The 23,097-nt window shown below is 38.7% G+C and overlaps 1 protein-coding gene across 2 annotated transcripts in view; it reads right to left on the bottom strand.

Annotated features, from left to right (window-relative positions):
• The window catches only part of kcng4a (potassium voltage-gated channel, subfamily G, member 4a), a 33,532-nt gene extending 11,447 nt beyond the window's left edge, over positions 1-22,085 (bottom strand). The window contains exons 1-2 of one of the 2 annotated variants that reach the window (XM_084125019.1): positions 21,719-22,085; positions 17,886-18,803 (exon numbers count right to left, since the gene is read on the bottom strand). In XM_084125019.1, the coding sequence (XP_083981145.1) occupies positions 17,886-18,635 (750 nt within the window). In that variant the 5' untranslated portion in view covers positions 18,636-18,803; positions 21,719-22,085. Of the gene's footprint in view, positions 1-17,885; positions 18,804-20,263; positions 20,634-21,718 lie in introns of those variants that run through there. The other variant, XM_084125018.1, reaches the window with a different exon arrangement.
• Positions 22,086-23,097: the final 1,012 nt, after the last annotated feature.

The raw sequence follows: 23,097 nt of genomic DNA, 5'->3' as shown, positions 1-23,097 counted from the left end.
TTTTAAATAGCAGTCCTTTAGCAGTTTATTATTCACAGAAACTAGTCTATACAGTGGTTTGATCAAGTGTACAGCCCTACATTTGATTTATTCATCAAAATATTGGCAAATTTAGTGACATTCCGCTTTATACAGTAAATTCTTTTTTTTATGACCGAATTCCGGGATTCCATCCATTCTGCCTTTTGCATCATGGAAATCATAAGACCGTAAATTGGGCAGCCTTTTCCACTCTGTGTGTCTTAATATGAGTGTGTGTGAGACAGGCTGCAAAGAGTTGTCCACTGCAGTAGAGCAACTCACTGCATACTGTATATCTAACACAAAAATAGATCCGCCTGCAACTACCTGTGACTGTTCCCACATGACCTTTGGAGGCACTGGTCACATACCCACACCTTTTATCCAATGGCTCGTTTTCACCAAGCGGTACGGTACAGTAAAGTACAGTATGGTACGCAATTATTTACGTTTCGATTGTCAGAAGTTGTGAATGGAACCAAAATACGAACCATACCGTACCACTTTTTTTGGGACCCTTCTTTTGGGGTACCTAGCACAGTAGTCGTGGGTGGAGCTAGACTCACTGCAGAACGTGGATTGGTTGACAGAGAATCTTCACATGTGCGTGCCACAAGGGGAATGACAACACAAGAGGCGCCATTTTTTAATACAGTTGAAACACAATACCGTTGCAACACAATGTTTTGACAAACAGCCACATGCCAAGAAGCAAGAACAAAATGAGCGCTACTTTCTGGCATACACAGCGCCTATCAAGTAAGGGTCCTGCTGGCGTTGGAAGTACTTGTGGTTTAGTTCTGTACTGTACTGCTCGATGGAAACAAGCCATAACTGCATCGTTCTCATTCTGTTCACTCTCTTCAGTGTCATCTTTCCCCCAGTCCCTGGACACCACTGCTGCACTCGGTCCATTTGATCTGTCCTTTATAGCAAGTTACAGCAAATCCTGTCAAGCGAGTTTTACTACCGTAGTCCTGCACCAGCAGTTTTGTGGTCTCCATCTGCCAGAGCATCTCTACATCAGACCATAGAAATCAGAGGGAGCAATCATTATAACTATTAGAAATGTATTAGCTCCAGCTTCCTCTGCTAATTTTTTAGAGATAGTCATATTTCATTTTGCTTGGCTGCAGTGAAAAAACAAACAAACACTAAAACAATGACTTCCGCACCAAATAGACATATTTATAGCTAGCTACCTGTTGTAGCTCTCTACTTGTTACCATCACAGTAATATAACGCATGAAAAGTATATACAACGGAACAGTCTGCTTCCGCTGTTGACCACACATTCAAGTATGTTTCTGGCGTAAGTGTAAATGGCACTGTAACATCCTCTCCTTCTCTCTCAGAGCAGCATCTCTAGCTTTTAGCCAGGACCCAGGAGACATTGAACAGACATGGATACCTAACAGCCAACCCATAAACATCTCAGTGGAAAAATAACCAAGAGGTCAACAGATGGGTTTATTCATCATGCTGGCCTGTAAAGAAAAAGTCAAAAGAAAATGAGGGCTTGGGGGAAATATACAATGTTTATTTAAAAAATGTTGGCACGCAAAATAAACAACCACATTCAGATTTACCAGCCCGGCATGACGATTATGGACATGCAAATCTGAAACCAATGCTACCCTAATATTAGAACAAACTGCCTAAAAAAAACTCCTGGTAAATCCTGGGACTAGTTCATTCATGGAAGCATTATGGTAGCCTGGTAACGTTGCTTCCCAGAAAAATGTATATCAATGGATTTTAACAGCTCTTGCCATTCAGACGCACACTATGGGGCAGTGATCTGAAAGAGAAAACCTGACAGTAAAAATGTTCAAGCTAATGTTGCTATACTACCCCTTGTGGCTAGCCTAGAAATCTAGATGCACCCTAGCGGCAGCAAATTTTATTTTGCAGCCAGTGTCGTCTAGAAACTCTCCGTTGGCTTGCTAGCTGGAAAAACCAAACTCTAGTCAGGCCAATCACATCGTGTATAGAGTCGGTGGGCGGTCTTAACATAATGGCGGCAGAGTTGTGATGGTTCTGCGTGAATTCCCTGCTACTTGAAAACAAAGAAGATGGCTGCTGCTGCTGGCGAACAGCGGTCTTTCGAATCGGCTTTGGCCGCGAGTCTGGAAGACATGGAGTTAAGCTTTTCTTTGAGAAAAGAACAAAGAACGGCACTGAAGTCATTCTTAAAAAAGCAAGATGTGCTCGGAGTTTTGCTGCCTGGATACGGCAAAAGTTTAATCTATCAACTAGCTCCGCTGGTGGGAAAACGCTCTGGTTGGTTGTAGGGCTATCCTATTGCGTGCAGAAGGAATTTGAAAGACAACAAAACTCGGATTGAGCCCTGCCAATGGTGTGTTGCCAGACCCAACATCTTGATGTGGGTCTGGATTGTCAGGCTATCTTTTGGCAACTCTGGGAATGCATTTTCACACAAAAACAAAAAATTGAGCTTGCATAGTCTGGGCGGTATGACTATATATATCGTTACCATGGTATACAATGTCTACTGTTAGAGATTTTGCTATATTGTGTATACAGTATGTAAATACATAGCACTATTGACACTTCAGAGAAATGCATGAATGAGAATATAAAGAGCAGGACGTGCTTGATGATAAAAAGAGTTATAAGCACAATATATCCTGAAAAGAAACGCGGTCCGGTGCTCGTGCTGACTGGCACACAGCCAAAGTGTGTGCACAGAAAGCTGCCTCTCTGAGCATACATTCGCGAATTCAGTTCTCTTTCATGTCTTATTACACTTGAATGGTCGAATACACACGCGATTATGTCAAATTGCCCATCGTGTAGAGTATTCATGTAAACTGTTTGTCTCAAGTGAAAGTAAACAGTTGGGTGTAAACCGGATGTGCATCAGTATAATGGATCCGTACATGCGTTTGGTCTTAAAGTGACAGCAGCCTAATACACCTACCTTCTGCTCTGTGTCAATATTGTGAATCCAGCAAAAGAGAAATATAAGAAATAAATTAATAATTTTATAAGAAAATAACTTACTGCTCTTGACTGAATAACCTTTTTAGCTTTCATAAGCGGTGCATATTACAGTGAAGACTATTATTCAATTTCTGTACTAATTCCAACTATGTTAAATAAACCTATTGTACATGACAAATTTGGTTAGTTAATATTTTTGTTATAGTGTATTTTTTCCTATTGTTGTCATTTGAAATTAGATAAAATAACACAAAATAACTATATTGTGATATATATTGTTGTGAAATAAATTTTCTGTGAAATAAAATTGCTCATATTGTGAAATAAGAATTTGGTCATATCACCAGAGGCGGACAGAGTACACAGCTTCATTACTTGAGTACCGCCAACGGTTGATATCCGTTGGCGGTGCGCTCAAAGTCATCTGTCAGTTGTGTAGTTGTGCAGTTACCCAAAATGAATGACTCCTGAATGAAGTTAAAACCCATCATGTTACTGATATGTGTTTTTTAAACCAAGTGATCAAAGTGCTCGTTGCCGCTGCGATCAGTGGCCGCGGATACAGTGTTTTCTCGTGTGGCTCGAGCACACGCGCGCTTCAATCCGTTCCGTTGCGGATAATAATGTTGCATTATCGAACGTTGTGTCGTCGTGGATATTGTAGTATTGTATTGCTAAATCCCCCGCCCACTATGTTGGTCTGAGACAGCGCGACCTAGACAAGAACGAGAGGTCCGAGTCCGAGACCAAGACAAGACCAAGACCAAAGACCGTCAAGGCCGTGACAAGACCGAGACCACGTAAAAGTGGACCAAGACCACCGGACCAAGGTGCGTTCAAGTCATCTCGTATAGATCGTATTTACGAGTTGAACGCACTTGAACGCCACCACAATGTCGTAAATACCAGTGGGGAGCTCAGGATTTTCTCTAAGCTCCGATCTTTACGAGTTGGGGGCGTGTCAGTGATTAACATGGCGGAATACACAATACGTAATGGTATTTAGCTGTGATATTGTCAGGCTTTTCTATTAACAGCTCAGTTAGCTAATCGCCAACACAGAATATGATAGTATTATATAACAATGCAACATGTAACGATGTGTTGGCAGTGGCTTTATAAATTAATTAAAAACATAAAAATACAAAGTACACCTGATGCACATTTCTTTGTTCTTCATTTTCTAGAACAAGAGTTTAAGAACCTTACTGTATTTTTGTGTAATTAATTAAGAGAAAGTACTCCGCCATTTTGCTCCGACGAAAGTGACTTGAACGCACATGCCGTTATAAGCACGACTTCCCACCTCGTACGTACGAACTTCCCAGGAGGACTTGAACGCACCAATAGTCTGGCGAGGTGGGGCCACGGGTTGGCACATTCCCGGGATGGACCTGTTGCGTCTTCATCCATTGTTTTGTCCATGGTTTCGTCTCTTATCTAAATCTGACCATGGAGTTGACTTTGGCGGAAAGCTGAAGGTGATTGCTGATAGGCTGTCCCAATCAGTGGCGCCTGCACAATCCAATCACGTTTGAGAGGGAACCAACAAATTGAGGGTTTCCGAGATTTTTCTTTTTTCCTTTTTTTTTTTTTTTTTAGAAGAAGTAATGGGTACTCACGGTTATGGATAGAAATGTAGTGGAGTAAAGAGTACAATATTTGCCTCTCAAATGTACTTGAGTAAAGTCATGAGTACTCCCCAAAAATTATACTCGAGTAAAGTACAGATCCCTGAAACTTGTACTTAAGTACTGTACTCAAGTAAATGTACTCCGTTACTGTCCGGCTCTGCATATCACCCAGCCCTATTGCATAGAGTATGATTCAGGCCTTTGAGTAAAGCATAGTGACCGCATAATGCAATGCCTGTCAGCAGGGGCTGAAAACTCAGAGAGACTCAAAGAACAATGGCTAAAGCTGAGAACAAGAAAGTCCTAGGAGAATTTTTTTACTGTCCTCGACAGCACTAAGACTTCAAGGGTGATTCATCTTCAAACAGGACAGATACCCGAAGCATACAGCAAAATACACACTTAAAACCCCAAACAGTATGTCCTGGAGTGACCCAGTCATTCTAATTAAGCATCTGTGAAATTACACTTTCTGCTTAACTTAATAAAATCGAGGCATCGGTTTCTTTTCGATAGACACAGTAATCGACTCCGTGGCACTAACTGTTAACTGTAGAAAGGGAGGCAAATACTATTATAATATATATATATATTTTTTTTTATAAATATTTTTTCTTACAAAACTTCAATAAATAACATCGCAAACATGTTCTTAATGGACTCATTTAAAACAAAGGTGGAAAAGTTCAAAAATGTGATTGTAAAAAATGTGTTTGTATGTCTATGCACAATAAAGTAGAAAGAGAGAGCGCCCACAAATTGTGCCCAACACAAGATGAGTTGTATACATCTGAGTATCTTGCTAATTTGATTCAAGAAAATTATAGGGGAAGATAACAAGCAGGCGGGCATTAAAAATGCATCTTTAACTCTGGGATGAAGCTACTTGTGGAATGAATCTTTTGATGGATGACACTATTTACTCCATTTACGATCTCTGCATCTGCTAAATCAAAAATGAGTATGCAGCACAAGTAGAAAAATGATCAAACATGCACACATACATTAACGGCCTTGCAACACCACACCATGCATCCTCTCACTGTTGTTTCCTTTTGCTTCTCTTCTATTTTATCAATTAAAAGCAAAAAATCCAATAAAATAGTTTAAAAGAAAAGCCTAAACAAAATGCTAGGCTTTCAGAACAGGAGTTTTTTGTATTGTGATGCAATCTGAACCAGTGGACTCCTCTTGACTTCTGGTTACCCTAAGCTTGTAACCATTTCCCCAAATAAAGACAAGAACCACTGCATAGAGGCAGCCGCGTGTCTGTTTGTTTATACGTACACTTGTGAAACACTCCAGAGTAACTTTTTGTGAACTCTGTAACCTTGGAACTGAAAAGATGTTAGTGCTCGGAATAGTAAACAGCAGGCAGGCATAAGCACAGCTTCACTTCGGAACATTTTCTTTCAAGTCATGCTGCTCATTTAAGGAGTTCAAGCAAGTCAATTCGTTCAGGACCGCAGCTCCAGCTTTAACAAAGGTTATTCTGGTGCAATAACCCTTTTGACCTACACTGGCACTTTGTGGCTTGGAAACTCCTGCTGTTGAGTGTCATATAAAAACCTATTCTGTATGTAAGCTGCATGTGAGGACAATCACCTCCCAATTTCTCCTGCATCAATATTGGAGCACCGCAGGGTTGCCAGCTCTCTTATTTCCTTCACACTTTTGATAAAAGCACGTAGAACTACAACAAAAGTCAATTTGCAGTAGAGAGACAGTCTGTATTCTCAAAAAAGGGAAAAACTAAAACTCAACTCTCTCAAAGCCATGGAATTAGTAATCAACCCTCCCACTTAAGCAGTGTTTCTTGCACCATTATTCCACTGCTGAATTTCCTGCCCCATGGCAAAACCAATTTAGATTTTAGCTGAGATGTAAGCTTCCAGTGTGAATTTAATGTAATGAAAGAGAAAGAATAGGTTCTGCGAAATAATATATAAAATTAAATTAAATTGTATTATTTATTAGGATATAATAATAGTCATGTTAAGATGAAATATAACTTCTTAACACGATTATAAAGCCACGCAGAGAAAGTGCTTTTTGCGTACGTGCGTTTGCAGTTGTTCCTAGATTTATCAGAAATTTAGAATACATTTTAGTATGAAAGTTTTTGGTGAATCATGATTTGTTCATGTAAACGTTTCCATGCAGATTTCATGAACAAAATGGAGTCAATGAGTTGTAATTAAGGTATTTGAAAAAAAACAAAAAACAGTGCAAATGGAAAGAGAAACTGCAATCTATATTATTTCTCTAAATGAAACATTTGTATTTAAGCCACAAAACAAACCTATTACTAAAAAAGAACAATACACAATTTCCTAAGGTGAAGTCGGTACTTAAAATATATTTAAAAAACTATGTGAGTGACGCTGTCAATGAAACAGTCAAAGAGATTCATGGTCTGAATCAATGTCATGACTTATCAGTTTCAATAGTTGCAATAACTCACTGAACTGAATTTTATTTCTGTCAGTCATATCTGGTTCAGAATAAACCAACAGTTCTCAACCGAGTCCCACCAGGGGGTCTTAGCAAACTTTCAAGGGGGCCTCAAGATGACTTGATATCAAATTAGACAAAAAAAAGCATTAAAATAAGTCCAAACAACTAAAAATCCATCATGCATAGTTGTAGAAGCAAACAATGACGAAGAAGATTAGGTTAAAAGTCTTTAATATCAAACTCAGATGGTAAATCCAACAAATCCAGATGAGATAGTTCAACTGATGCTTTAACGAGAACAGCCAACAGAACACTGAAAAGAGAACAACTTAAATACAAAGCAAATGAGAGAAATAATGATGAACACCTGTGCAGATCAAATTAATTACCATGACAACTGATAAAGAGGCAGGAAACTGAACAAAGAAACACATGTGACTGTAAATAACAAACTAAAAGTCCATGAAAATGAAACTAAGAATTTAACGAAGAAACGAAGAAAGTTATGAGGCCTTTGAATATTGTTGTGAACAATGGGGGTATCAACTGGAATACACAATCACTAGCCTGGTTTCTATTACAGATTTGCACAAAACTTTTGCAATATTTCCTAAATGTCAATAAAAAACTATTGCGAAATGATGGCGTTTCCATTAACCGATGTTTTGCGACTAAAAAGTACATTTTACCCCTTGCAATAAGTAAAAACAAAGCCTGAGGCTCACTTAACGTCCACTTAACTTGCATTAGCCTGTTGTATTTTAGTTTTACTAGCGCTCATCGATGTATTTCGTCCTTCGGATGAGACGTTAAACCGAGGTCCTGACTCTCTGTGGTCACAAAAAATCCCAGGATGTTTTTCTAAAGAGTAGGGGGTAGGCTTTTATGATTTTAATAAAGAACTCTGTATTGTCTTCTGTTCAAACATACTGCGCCTTCTTTAAGGAATGATTTTGTGACTTTTACGTTCACGTTTCCATTGCAGTTTTGAGAAATATTTGTTTTTCAAATTGCAAGAAAAACCACCTCATGCAATATATGGGAGTTTTTGCGAAATTGACGTGTTTCCATTGGGCATATTTTCAATTCGCAATTTCAGTTTTGCAATTTGAAGGGTAATGTAAATGCAGCCACTGTCTAACATGCACATTTGTAAACCAATGTTAAAAATTCAAATTTGTATGGTCTGCATTATTTAAATCAGTGTAATTTGCAAACCATTCAGGTCCAATTATATATGGAGGTACTGGTTTGTACCTTTATATTTATATGGGTTGACAAAACTTGGCATCAACGGAACACCTCTACAAGTGCACACAATCTTCATCTAGTGTTTCCTTTAATTCTGTTCTTTGACTGCGTCACTTTGGCCTCATTATGCAGAGTTTGGGTGGTTTCTGCCCACTCAAGGGGAAACCTGCGGCACATTGTTCAGATTGTGCTGTGTATTGTTCACTCTCTTCTGCCTTATATTAAGGACCCAGGCCAGAGAACAGTGGCTAAGATCATTGCTAACCCTGCAACACCACCTGTTCCAGGAACTCCCCTTCTGGCAAATCATACAGCCAAAATGCAAAACTGCAACGCAACACCGAAACCACTCACGACTTGCACCTGTACCGACACCATCTGGCCCTCTGTAATACTCTGTCCAACATAGCATGAGCAGGACATGTACAGCATTAGCTAGTCTGTCACTGATGGGTGTGTGGAGACTATGATCGGTCACAAGGAAAATGAAACTAACTTTGGTTTGAACTGCAAGACTGGCTAAATCTCATGAAACTCACAGAGATGAATGTGATGCAGAGCTGTAAAACGGCTTTAAATGTTCCCTTACTTTATGTGCTTGAGCACAGTCAGATGATTCATTTATCAGTTAAAATGTTCTTTTTTTCAGCACTTTCATCTAGCATATGTAAATTATGAGCTCAGCTTTCATTATCTCTTGCGTGTAATCAAGTGAATACACCTGCAATATAAAATATTCTGATGGGTGTAGCGGTAAGTAAATTTCCAGGTAAAGCCAGCTCTTTTTAGAAGGTTTCCATCAAATAACAAGGATTATGTTGTATTTTTTGTTGCAAACACAAATCTACTCTTTGCTTGATGCATTGGCTGGAGACTTTTAGCTAAATTAAAAACACTGAGTTAATGACATCATACTAAATATTTTATTCCCCTCTACATTTTTTCAATTCAGGGCAATTTCAACATGCATTAGTGTATTATTTTAAATGAATACATGTGCCAATTAATCTTCTCTCTTGGCAAAACAGGTACATTTCTTTTGTGTAGTCCGATACCAGCTCTTTGGAGATCAGATCAGTACTGAGTTTTGGACTTGGAGATATGGACTAGGGCCACAATGATTAACTACTCATCTAATCCTCCACCTATGACAAGTTTATTAGGGCCCGAGCACCGATGGTGAGAGGACCCTCTTGGAATTGCTCCGTTTATTATATATTGTCATTATGTATCATTTATTTTAACATTCATTTTTTAGTACCAGTGATTTAAATGGGTCATGGCATTATAAATCAAATGTTCCTTAATCCTTTGACATTTAAGAGGTCTTTTTAAATTATTTACAATTATTGGCACCCCTAGAATTTTTTACGAGTAAAATATCTCTGAAGTATATTCCCATTAATATTTACCTTTTTTAGCACACCAGGGTGACTAGGAACATGAAATTGTCTAGCTATGACTTCTTGTTTCACAGGAGTTTAAATGTGAGGAAACACAAAGGCCAAATTACCTTAATCATCCATCACAATGAGTAAAACCAAAGAATATTGTTCTGATGTGCATCAAAAGATTGTTGAGCATCACAAAATAGAAAGTGGCTGTAAGAAAATAGCTAAAGAATTGAAAATCTCCATTTTGACCATCAGGGCAATAATTAAGAAGTTCCAATCAACTAAAGACGTTACGGATCTTCCAGGAAGATGGAGAATTGCAGAGATTACTTGAGTCTTGGGGGTCAGAAAGCCTAAACAATATATATCAAACAACCCCTACATCACCACATGTTGTTTGGGAGGGTTTCAAGAAAAATCCTCCTTGCTCCTCCAAAAATAAATATATATAAAAAAAAAGCATATTCAGTTGTCAGACATGACTGGAAATGAAAGCTTTAGCGTAAGTTCTGCCGGGAAGACTCAATTGTTACGTCACTTATTACCTTCTCATCTATCCAATCGTGTTCTTATACTTGTAGTATAAAAGATCGGTACTTACACATGTCTGAGTTTGTAGATGCTGACGCCTACATTCACCTCCATCCTCCCCACCACAACCAGGATGGTCCCTTCCCCTCCATCCTCCACACCACCACCACCAGGATGGTCCCTTCCCATACCTCCCAGGGGGTCGGCTGCGCCCCTGCCTTCGTCTTCAGGCAGGAAATGCAGATTCCGTAACCTCGGATTGCGAGCTACGGATGGGGCCTACGCCAAAGAACTTTATATCATAATACTTGCTTGCTGAGCTGTTAATAAATGCATACTTGTTACGTTACTTTGCCTCCCAAGTCTTTCTGGTAGATCTTCAAAAGGGACCAGATTCTATGGTCAGATGAAACAAAAAAAGGGCTTTTTGGCAGCAAACCCACCAGATGTGTTTGGTGCAAACAGGGATAAAAAGTACCCCATGCCTACGGTTAAATATACTGCTGGATCTTATACTGTATGTTGTGGGCCTATTTTTTAGGTCCTGGACATCTTGTTCAGATACATGGTATTATGGATTCTAGTAAATACCAACAGATAAAAAATCAAAACCTGTCTGCCTCTGCTAGAAATCTTATAATGGGCCGTGGTTGGATCTTCCATCAGGACAACGGTCCAAAACAAACATCAAAATCAACACAAAAATGGGTAACTGAGCACAAAATGAAGCTTCTGCCATGACCGTCCTAGTCCCCTAAACTGAACCCCATAGAAAATGAGAGGGGTGAACTGAAGAGAAGAAACACCAACATGAACTTGTGAATCTGAAGGATCTGGAGAGATTCTGTATGAAGGAATGGTCTTTGATCTCTTGTCAGTTGTTCTCCAAACTCATCAGGCATTATAGAAGAAAACTCAGAGCTGTTATCTTGGCAAAAGGAGGTTTCAAAAAGTATTTAATAAGAGGGAGCCAATAATTGTGGCCAACGTGTTTTGGAGAAAAGCATTTATTTCATAATGTGATTTAGCCCCCACTTTCAATTCTTTTACTTCAATGAAAGGTTAGATTTTTGCAATTTTTTTTAATCTAAGATCAAAAGGATAAACAATGCAGATTTATTTTTTACAGCCATTTTTGATCATATTTACCAGAGGTGCCATTAATTCTGACCACAACTGTATACTATATACAGTTCTTACTGGCCTCCGTCCATTACATATGTATTAAAGGTGTTTATTGTGTTTGAACTTGTTTGGAGGATGGCATTTGGCATTGCTCGGGGATCTTGCTGCGGGTGCTCTCAGGCGAGAGTGTGTCATGTTTGCTGAGAACGACGAAAGGAAAGGGAGTGCGGAAAGCCTTTATATGGACATGGTTTGGATGTGTTTCATGCAAATTTCTAACCTCGGACAGTTGCTCATTTAGAATACTCCAAATTCATTAACGTACGAATGATGTTAAGAAAAACATCATGTTGTTACTTTCAATATATCTTATTTTGTGTCTCACAGAAGAAAGACAGTATGTCTACAGACTTGGTATGACATGAGGGAAAACTGGGAAAATACCGGTATATATTTTATTTCAAATGGTACGATATCATGATTTTGCTCATTTCGGTACTCATGCTGCTGTTCCGAAATTCACTGCTAGGTGGTAGTGTGCTACCCAAACTGATGTGGAACCGGCAAATGTGACAACATAGAGGAACAAAATGGATAAAGCAGTTGAATCTCACTCAACACGGCCAAAACTAATCAATAAAGAGGGCAGAAGAAGTGAAATTGAAATGGAATTACTTTACTTATAAAACTGATGAAGAACCATCAAACCTTGTCAAGCATCAGTCACTTGCCCATCGTGACTTGTATAAGACATTTAGAGATCGACAGGTGAGTGCATCTAATTTAGACATTTATTTTCTTTTAACACTGATCAACGCACATACATAAGATCATATCGTTTAAATAACACAATGTTACAGCGTGCGTTTGACATGCTAGAACCAATGATGTTTAGATCTCATAATATTTGCCCTTAACTTTAGGTAGGTCTAACAGAATAAAGTAATCAAATGTAAAATAACACTGGATAGTCTTCACTTTTAATACATTAAACGGGTAAATCCTTACAATTAAAGTTACAAAAGTTATTTAGTGATAGACAGCAGCATGTATTAGGCTGCTGCTGTCACAGATCCGATATACTACATGCGATGACACATATACTTACACTATTTACATTAATGCAAGACATAACCGACTGTGTTAATGTGAATACTCAATAAGACGGACAGTTTTACAATTATGTGTGTATTTGACCGTTTGAGGAAAAACAACTCACTTTGAAATGCGCAATCTCTTTATAGGTGGCTTGTGTGTGTGTTGTTGGTATGAGCGCAAAGAAAAACTTTTGTCTCTCAAAGAGCTCCAAAGTAGGCTACTACTGAATGATATAAAATTGCTTGGATATTCATGGGCAAGTGATTTGCGTCATCTGTTCCGAAACGCAAGCGAAAGTGTTGTATTGCAGCGCGCAGCTCATTTACAGTGCAGGCGTGATGTCTTTTTAATTTGCTCATTTTGAGAGATAGATAGGGGAGACTCAATAGACTATTGCTGAAATTACTACTCACAAGAAAGTTTTCAAATTACCGAGTTGATGTGATAATCTGTGTTGATTCATTTGCTAATAAACATTTGCGGTACTTTCCTGCTTTATAAACGCGTTCAGACCCATATGGTATCGTTTTAATATCAATACTATGGTATTAGGTTGTACCGTACCGAAGCCAAAATTGTGGTATCGAGCCATCCCTACATGAGGGTGTGAATAAATTTATGCCAAAGACCGATTAGTCGACTAGTCGTTCAGGAAAAAAATAAAATAAATTTGTGGTAACTTTATAATAACGTTCAGTTGTAATTAGTCATTAATAAGTGGTTAGTTAATGATGAACTAATCATTTACAACATTTTCTGCATCCCCTAATCTAAAGTGTAAACTATTCATCATTTGTAAATGTCTTACACTTCATTCGTAGATTACCACTTCAAGAATCAAAAAGGCATAAGATCTACAAATGTTATCTACGAATGTATATGTAACACATTTACAAGTGATGAATAGTTTACACTTTAGATTAGGGGATGCAGAAAGTGTTGTAAATGATTTATTCATGCGTTTACACATCATTGTGTTGAACACTGTTACTTACCTGTTACAAATGATCTGTACGTGTATACAAGGCATTTACAACACTTTCTGCACCCTCTAATTGCTACATACATTTTTTTTTTTTTTTTTAAATGAAACATTTATGAAACGCATATTCATGTTTTGTAAATGATTAGTTAATCATTTACTAATCAATTGTAAATTACTTATAACTGAATCTACAAAACATACATACAATAATTAACACATCACTTATTAATCATTTATGAATGCATAGTCATGTTTCATAAATAATTAGTTAATCATTTACTAATCACTTGTAAATGACTTGTAACAGAATTTACAAAACATACATAAAATGTTAGTATATCACTTGCTAATCATTTATGAATGTTCTGTAAATGATTAGTTCATCATTAACTAACCACTTATAAATGACTTACAACTGAATGTTATTATAAAGTGTTACCAAATTCGTTTTATTTTTAAGCTGTTTAGCTTCACTTTCACAGGATACTGTGAATAAGTGTGTGTCTCACCAGCACTTGGTGAGTGAGAGTTTCAGGATGCTCATGGCATACAAACACCCTCGGTTCAGAGTCCTTGCTGACTCAAACAAAGGAAAATTTACACCTACAGCTCTGGGGAGGAGAAAAGGAGAGAGAGTATAAGACAGCATGGGGGAAGGACGGGGCAGAGAGAGGTAACAAGAGTAAAGGTGAGAAAAGGTAGAGAAAAGAAGCTCAAAAGAAGAAAAGCAAAGGTAGAAATGAATATTTAACTCTTTCCCCTCCATATTTTTTTTTTTTTTTTTTTAAAGTTGCCACCGCTAGCATTTTCACAAAATTTCTAATGGCCCCCAGAATATTTTGTTATATGAATATCTGAACATGCAATAAATCAAAAGAAAGAACAGAGAGTCTCTGCTTTAAAAAAGAAAGAAAAAAAAGTATTATTCTACCTTAAAGGTGCTGTAGGACATCTGGGAAAATGCTAACTTTAGCCTGATAGCAGTAAAAGCATACGTCCCACCCTCCCTGCAAATCGCCGCCACGCCTCCTGAAAGCATGAATGTGCACAGCCAAGAAGACCGGAGACATTGTTACTGCAATACCAATATCATGTGTCATTCACCGGTGAGAAAACTTTATAGTACAGTTAGTAACACTACAGTACCAAACGTAAACAAATTCTTAAAAACAGAATTAGATGCAGCAAGTTTTCGGTTTGTTTAGCTAGCAAAACTTGTTCTCGCTCTGTCTGCACAGCGTACGTGAACGCGCTGACTTATGTCTGTGTGAACAGCCTGCGCGGTCGTATGCAAACACACATTGACCGAAAGGGAACACATGCTATAGGACCGTTCGGACCGAACGATACGATTGAACGAACATTTTATGGTCCTACGCTTCCACAGACAACATATATTTATACAAATACATTTAGATCGCTTAACAGAGTGATTGCTATCAGGATATAAGGAGACTTTGAACCAGCATAACAAAAACAATTTCTGCAGAGAATCACCTACTTTAATGCACCTACTTTAATGCACCTTTAATGCATTCTTTTTTAATCAACCCTTGAATGTGGGAAAAATGCATTTTTCCATTCCATTCATGAGTCCATCAACAGACCCAAAGCTTGCACAGTCCTATACCTCGTCCTGGTCGACATTTCATTCGGTAACATTAGGCACTTTTGATTTTTATGCTGTTTAATGTTGATGATCGTGTTAACATATGCATCTGCTTACATGCTATTGCTTGTTTCTGTTTCTTCTTCATATGATTTTGATCAGGAGATTCAGTACTCTATCAGAAGATGTGTCATAGCTCCCCCTACCATATAACAGTGAAAACACAGAAAGCCGGAAATTCCATCAATGGCGAGGAGAGAGTTAAGAAAGCAGAGGGAAAACTAGAAAAAGCAGGGCTAGAGTGCATCTACTGTAGGACAAAAGGGGAAAAAAGTTAAATATCTATAGGAAGGAGTGAAGCACAGATCCATAGGGAAGGAAAATCATATGGATGCTCAGATTCTCTTGACTATCTGATGTTTTATCCCAAACTAGTAGAATGAAGGTTAGTTATTTTTATATATATATATATATATAATAAACTGTTACAAACCTGCAGAAGGTATACCCATGCGTACATAATACCATTCTAGGTGCACTGCTTCAGACTTATCTAGCTGCTGCAAAGATAAAGGGTATTAGGGCATATGAATCCAGATAAAACTCATCTTATCACCTTACAAGAATGTATTTATTGTTATCTAAACAATATAAAAAAGGTGCTGCTTGGGATTATGAGAATAATCAGCCTGCTCTCAAACACACAAGATACTTAACCTCTCTGGATCGATTCCCAATTGGTTGTCTGATTTAACAAGTTCAGATGCTACTCCATAAATGTTTGTATCTTTTATCTATCCATATCACGCTTAAAACACAAAACACAATTTCAGGATTCACAATGAGAGTGTGTATACAGAGGCCCCAAAAGTATTCGGACACTTAAATCACACTTAAAATGCCTGAATGATGTAGCATTCGATTCAAATGATCAAACCAAGTGGCATCTACAAACAAATTATGCAAGACCTTACAATAGATTTGACTTCACTTTACTTCACCAATGACTTTCAGTGGATAGATTTTCAAATAGATTTACATACAGTAGTTGCACAACTATGGGCATGTTCCCAACAACTAGAAATTGTAAAAATACTTCTTTTCTTGATTTTTAACAAAACAATATATCTATTTTTTTATAATTTCAAAACTTTTTGGGAAGCATTTTGAAAAGTAGTGCTTGTGCAACTTTTCTCTAAAATGAATTTTATGATATTTTGTCGTCTAATGCAATGTCATTCCTATATATTTATGTAAGGTCATAAGCTACATGGGTCTGTTTAGGTCACACTGATGTCAAAAGTTCAGACAAGCCTGTGGGTTGTTGAATTTATTCACTGTTTTTCTCTATTAGCTCATTGTGAGTTTGCTTACAGTGTTTCTCACTTCTGTTCAGGTTTCCTGTTTACTAGAGATTTGCGGCCTTGTCTTTCCGGATCTGATATTGAGCTCTAAACTAAAGTCTTGTTGTATATAATTTATAGGGAAATAAAACTAAATGAAAAGTTTTATGCCTGTAAACATGCAGAAGTGTGAAACATCAATTTGTACATCTTCACATTCGACTGCACAAAGAATTGAAAGTGCTGTGAGAGACAGAGGAGGTCATCTTTTTATCACTCAGTGAACACATGCGCACACACACACACACACACACACACACACACACACACACACACACACACAATATATGTGCAGAGATGAATGACTCCACGCTCAGGCCATTCCTTTTCTACCATGCTGTTGACACTGACAAACGGCCCGGCAGTGTGAATTAAATATGACAGTCCTGCTGCTTCCAGCGGGACTCTGCCTGTTGGATGCTATGCTGGCGTAACTGCATAGACACTGCCAGATCTTACCTTGACATATACACAAGCACACCCAATCACACACAAAGTACTACATTTTCCATTCAAAACACATGGAGCGAAACTTCAGGCAAATGAAGCTACAGTCGGCGGCCTACCCCTTACACTTTGGACAGCTTGAGGTATCTGCCTAAGGGCGATTAAAATTCATAGTCATTTAACAGCAAAAAGGTCTAGTCTTCTCAAGCGGACCCCCCTGTGTGCCTGCTGACATTCGAGAGGTCTCTATGGAGCTGGTTCATTATTCTCAATGTATGTTTGCTGACATTGTGGAAGCATTGCTGGTCCAGTTCATTACTCTCTAGGTATTTACTGACATTGGGGAGCCCTGCTGAGGTGCATTCATTATTTCTTACTAGGAACAGCACACACATGTCTGTTTGAAGACCAGAAACTCACCTCCAATGACAAACTTGCGTTTCTACCTGAGGAGAAGGGGGTCTATTTTATAGGGGATCTAATTTAGCATAGAATTTATTCAGCTCATATAGACTTAAAGGCTTAATTCAATCCCAAAATTGAACATTTTGTCATCATTAAAATAAAAACTGTGCATCATATAAAGCAATCATATCTCTTCATAAGACTTAAACTGCTCGATTCATATATTCATTTTAAGATGCTTTTATGACTTTTTTGGATCTTCTAAGCTTTGGTTACCTGGACTTTCACTGGAGAGACAGAAACCTCTCAGGTTTCATTAAAAATATCTTACATTGTTTTTCAAAGCTTACCCAACAAGAGGGTGAGTACATGATCATCACTTGCTCAACCCTAATGTTGTTTCAAACTTGTATGACTTCATTTCTTTGTTGGAACACAAAAGATATTCTGAAAAAAAGAAAAGAAGTCATAATGGTTTGGAACAACATGATGACAGACTTTTCATTTTTAGGGTGACCAATCTCCTTAATCAGGTTAAGATATTTTGTATGCACTCACCCTATTCTCCTCCTCTCTGAGGTCCGGCATGGTGCTGATGCACAGGCTGATCACTGTCACCGCCACCATCACCACAGACAAACAAGCAAATATCTTTCCTGGCAAGCCCGACTGAGGGTTCTCCACCATGTCCCTCAGATCGTTCATGAACTTCTGGTAACGTGTCTCCACTACAGGTGGGCGCAGCTGCATACTGCGCTGACGGCGCTCCTCTTCCCGCCGCTCGTGCTCGGCGACCTCCTCAATGCGCGTGTACATCTTGCGCTTGCAGCAGCGTTCCATGTAGGTCATCTCTACGCCCCAATAGTTGAGTTCCTCGTGCAGCGAGAGTGCGCACATCTCCCGTAGCATACGTAGCTTTCCTGCTGCTAGGAAGTTGAGGATTACACGAAATGCACTGGGGCTACGGTCGAAGAAGAATTCACGGCAGGCCTCATCGTAATCGTCACAGACGCGAGCGATTTCCTCAGGGCTGCTGCAGGGTTTTAGACGTCCTAAGCGTGTCAAGGGGAACTGCTCCAGCGTACTCCAAGGGAATGTGTAACGGTTACCCCCCACATTGATGAGGGCCTGCAGGCCGTGGTCTACAGAAATCAGATCTTCTGGTCGGCGGATGAACTGAGCGCGCTGATAATACTCTCCCTTGATGGTCTCGGTTTCTGGGATCTCAGTAAAGATGTGGTCCAAGCTGCTGTCGTCACTGACCGAGAGGTTGCTAAAGTCATGATTGGCGTTGCTGATGATTGGCATGATGGCATTGAAAAGGAAAGTTGATCAAAGTGATGGGCGAAGCTCAGGTCGTTTCAGTGTTAGCCTGATACCTGGGTGCTGGGCATTGAAGTGTTTATTTGAAGGTAAATCCCATAGGATCTTGTGCACAGTTCAGTGAAGAGCCAAACAGCCCACATCATTTGCACCCTGTTGGAGACAAAGAGACAACAAAATTTAAAGAGGTCAAATAGTTGTGTTCATACAATCAGTTTAATATAGAAGTTTGAAATAGTACTATAACTTTGTTAAAATTATTGTATTTCAATAAAGAAGGACACTATAGTGTCTGGAGGCTGGGTGTATTAGCAGAGACCTCCAGACATCCCACAACTCTTTACAGAGATTGAATAATTTGCTGTTGTTTTATTATGCTAGGGTGGGAGTGATAAACTATTTATTAATAGAAGCATATTCCCATTGGGAGCGAGGCTTGCTTTACTGTGTGGAAAGTTAATTGAGGAAAGTGTGTTGAGCAGCCCGGTGCGGTGGCTCTATCAAGAACATTCTCTCCAGTACAGGCTGATGAGCAGAAAGTGAGGGGAGCAAGATGCTTCATAATCACACATAAGCAGGTGTTAAAATAGGGTGGAAATTAGGAAGGATGTGAACCAAGCAGACAATGCATGCATGATAATTGCAAACGTGTCTAAACAATGGCAAAATAATGGACATACTTTTATAACAACAGACAGCATGCAAGAAGGGTCAGGGGCCTCTTCTGATGCCTTTAAAAAGCTTATTTAAAAATCCACTACACTTCTGAGTGATTTATTGACTGTAGTCAATAAAAAAAAATAAAAAAAAAATCATTATACTGCAACTTTAACCATAAAAAACAAACACCAAAACATTTCCACAATGTCTATGTCTGCCATCTGGTTGCAAAGAGCATTTTTGACAACCAATCAAAATAGTTTATTCCAACAAATCCTTTTGCAAGCAAAATTGTAATCCCTATATTTTAGTATACATAGTATACATTAACATAGACTTAAAAAGTCTATGTAACACATCTAGCAAGAGTTACATTACATTTGTTCCTAGGCTACTGTATTAAATCTGAAACGATCTCATAATTAGTCAACAGACTGCTGAGTGCAGCACAAAACTGCATTTTTATATTCAAATATTTATTCCTCAAGTAGCCTACCAAAAGAATCGTTCGTGGAATTGTAATCGTTTAAGACTAATCAGAATCGTTTAAGACGAATCGTCACTACCTTACGATTCCAATAGCCTAGGCTATATATCATATCCCATCAATACATAAAATTTATAGGCTAAAGAATTTATGAAAATTCCTGGCTCAATCACAACCCATAATATAAAAATATATCATACAATATGATAAAGTTCAAACGCTGCTGAATTTAAATGTATTATCTCTGAAAATACATAAAAATGCTCAAATAACATTATTCTGAAGACATGTGTAAGACTGTATGTCAATCTATGAAAGCACGGACATCACATAAAGCTAAAGCGAAACGCACCACTGACATCCTAAAAGTTGATAAATACGCAATATAGGCGAAATGTACAATGATTCTATAAGTTTAATAAATAAAATCTACAAGAGCATTAAAGTAGAAACTCCCTGTACTCACCGCTCGCCACGACTCCGGTCCTCACTTTCTTCAGCAGAGACATTTTCTGTGCATAGCCTATTGCTCCATAACAGGATAAACGAACTCACTTTAGTAGTTACTTAACGCTTCTTGATGGAATGCTGAAGTTAGAGGCGGGGAAATGATCACAGCGTGAATATTCTTCGCTGACACATCATCACTGTCCCGCGCGCCGCTCAGAGTCACTATCACTGCATAGACCCGAGCGAGCGAGTGTGTGTGAACGCCGGTCGGTCGCGCGCCCCTCTCGCTCCTTGACAAAAGCACTGTAAGTTTAAAGGGAAGTCTAAATCATCGTGGGGATGTACTGTAATCAAACTCTGGTCACGTACTTCTTCGCACTCCGACAATAAACAGCAGATTATTTTATTACAGGTTTCGGTTTTAAACTAGTTTTAGATGTGCACGTCACTGAGCGTCACCACTGAGACATGATGAATTATTACACTCGCAATGGACACTTGAACCTCTTCCCTGGTGACAATGGCGTTTTCAACCTATTTCTGAATCCGGTAACTGTATATGAAGATCATAAGGCAAAATAGTCTGCTTTCCTAATAGAAAATTAGTTTCATGGCTCATGAGGTTGTTTCATCAACAGCAATATTCCATTAAAGTTCATAGCCTATATCTACAGGTAAGTGCATATCTGTGTTTGCTGAAATTACTATGTCTATTTATGCATTGCAGTGCAAACACCCCGGGACAACCTAATTAGTTTGATTCAGTATTTGCATACATGCTGTTCACCTGGCAGCACTATTATGGAGCTTACAAACAGACGCATACAAAGTGTGCATACTGGACTCATTAGGTTGGGCATGCCTAGGGAAATAGCCTACTAAAATAACTAAGCAGTTTGCACAGGTCCTGGTGGCATATGAATGGAAAGTGAGACAGCTGGCATTGTGCACTTGGCCTCTCCATCATTGGATGCCAAGGGTCTGCTGCAGCACACATAAAACCCATGAAAGATTGCACAGATATGCACTGCTAATATGCATATCCACCCCCTCCTGACTGTCTAATATTTTGTACCCCTTCAATCATACATTTATGTATATTTGCCACAAAATAAAAGCCATTCTGAGGTTCAGTGTATTTTCTTATATCTGTGCGCTAAAAATTGAAACAATTTTCACTCTGAAATTTCTAGTAAATAATGAAATAATTGCAAAGAAAATATGGCACGTACAAAGACTGAAATATATATATTTTTTTTTTAAACAGACTGAATTATTCTTGATTTACAACTTCAAAAATATCCTTTTTCTTACTGCTATTAGTACTGCTTACTGCTATTTCTATTATTATAAACTATATGAAATCGCATCTTAGAAAGATATGTCAACATTTGAACTGCTTTAAAGTTTTTATTTTTATTTTTACATTTGCATCGTTAGATATTCGAGTAAGTTGAAACCCAATACTTACATTTAAAAGTGTAATCGTCACCAGCGTGCAATATATTCTGGGGTTGGCTTGGACGTAAAGGATCCATCTTTTGTATCCTTCATTGCCAGGGAAATGAAGGATGCATTTCAATGCAATTGAAGAAGCCCTTGAATTGGGATAGCCTTCGTCTCTCCGCTGTGACGCAATCTGCATTTGAAGTTATATCATTGTGAACCCCCTTGTCAAAATACAATGTTCCTTGTTGTCTGCCAGAAGACACCCTTGTGTGATTTATACACACACACAAACAGGGTGGCTTCATCTAGGGTACAGTGGTTAAAGTGATGGCCCTACAACATTTAACAGAGAAAGAGACTGTTTGAGAATGAGACAGAGTGGGAAAAGTAAAGGAATCAGTTGGAGGATTAAACTGTAATTCCCAGCGACAAAGGGATGGGGTTAAACTGATGAGAGTGTCAGGCTGGGGGATGGGACGTGGACTAGCTCTGGCATCTGATGGGCAGTTGTGTGTCCCACTGACATCAGTTTGATCCAGTGTATATTTTGATCAACATAATTGCTCCTCAAGCCGATGTGTGAATTACTGCCAATCAGTGGTCTGCCAGAGTGGAGGAGAATGAGTTATAGAGCTGTGAGACTTTTTCAATCCCAATAATATAGGTGTTTGATGAATTCCCCCCCCGCCAATTGAATCAATATAATCAAAGATGTGATTTCTGTTGTGCTTAAAGCACCATGACTAGGTGAGATGGAGCAGGAAATGCTGGTTCGGCATAACCATGCTGTTTTGTCTATCGGACGGCAATCCTAATCCAGGACGATTTACATAACATTCAAATTTGACATCAAATCCTGAAGGCAGCTAAGGGAAGCAGGTTAAATGAGTTTTCTCCTGGGGGATGGCAGATGTCAGTAAAAAGGAATTTGGGCTGGTTGTAGCATCAGAGATTTCTAAAGAGAAATATATGCAGTCTGAAGCTTTCTATGGTGTTCTGTATTAAACATTAATGCTGGAGGATGGGATGTATAGACCTATCCCTTTATGCAGACATCAAACCTCCCTTTGAGCTTAAATTGGAATTTGAGAACAGCCAGGAACGTAGAACGCCTTTGCAGTTACACCACCTCTCCGCGTGTGTGTCTAGTGTGCATGTGTGTGTGCTTGTGAGAGAGTGAACTGCAGACCGGATATCCCCATACAGGACGGCCAAAAATAGAATGGTCTTCATCATCTGCACAGGGTGAAGAACATCTGAGCCTTTCCTGTACCAAAAGCACCTCATCAGCATTTCAAGCAAAACTTCATGTTCTATAGAATGAATCCATCTGCCTATCAATTAACTCAACATGCAACTCTAGAAGCGTCCACTTCCTGTCAACAACATCAAATGATATAG

The sequence above is a fragment of the Abramis brama genome (genome assembly GCF_963993115.1).
Source record: "Abramis brama genome assembly, chromosome: 9".
Classification (NCBI taxonomy): domain Eukaryota; kingdom Metazoa; phylum Chordata; class Actinopteri; order Cypriniformes; family Leuciscidae; genus Abramis; species Abramis brama.
Note: the sequence above shows the minus strand (reverse complement) of the source record. Positions and strands in the feature narration are given on the sequence as shown.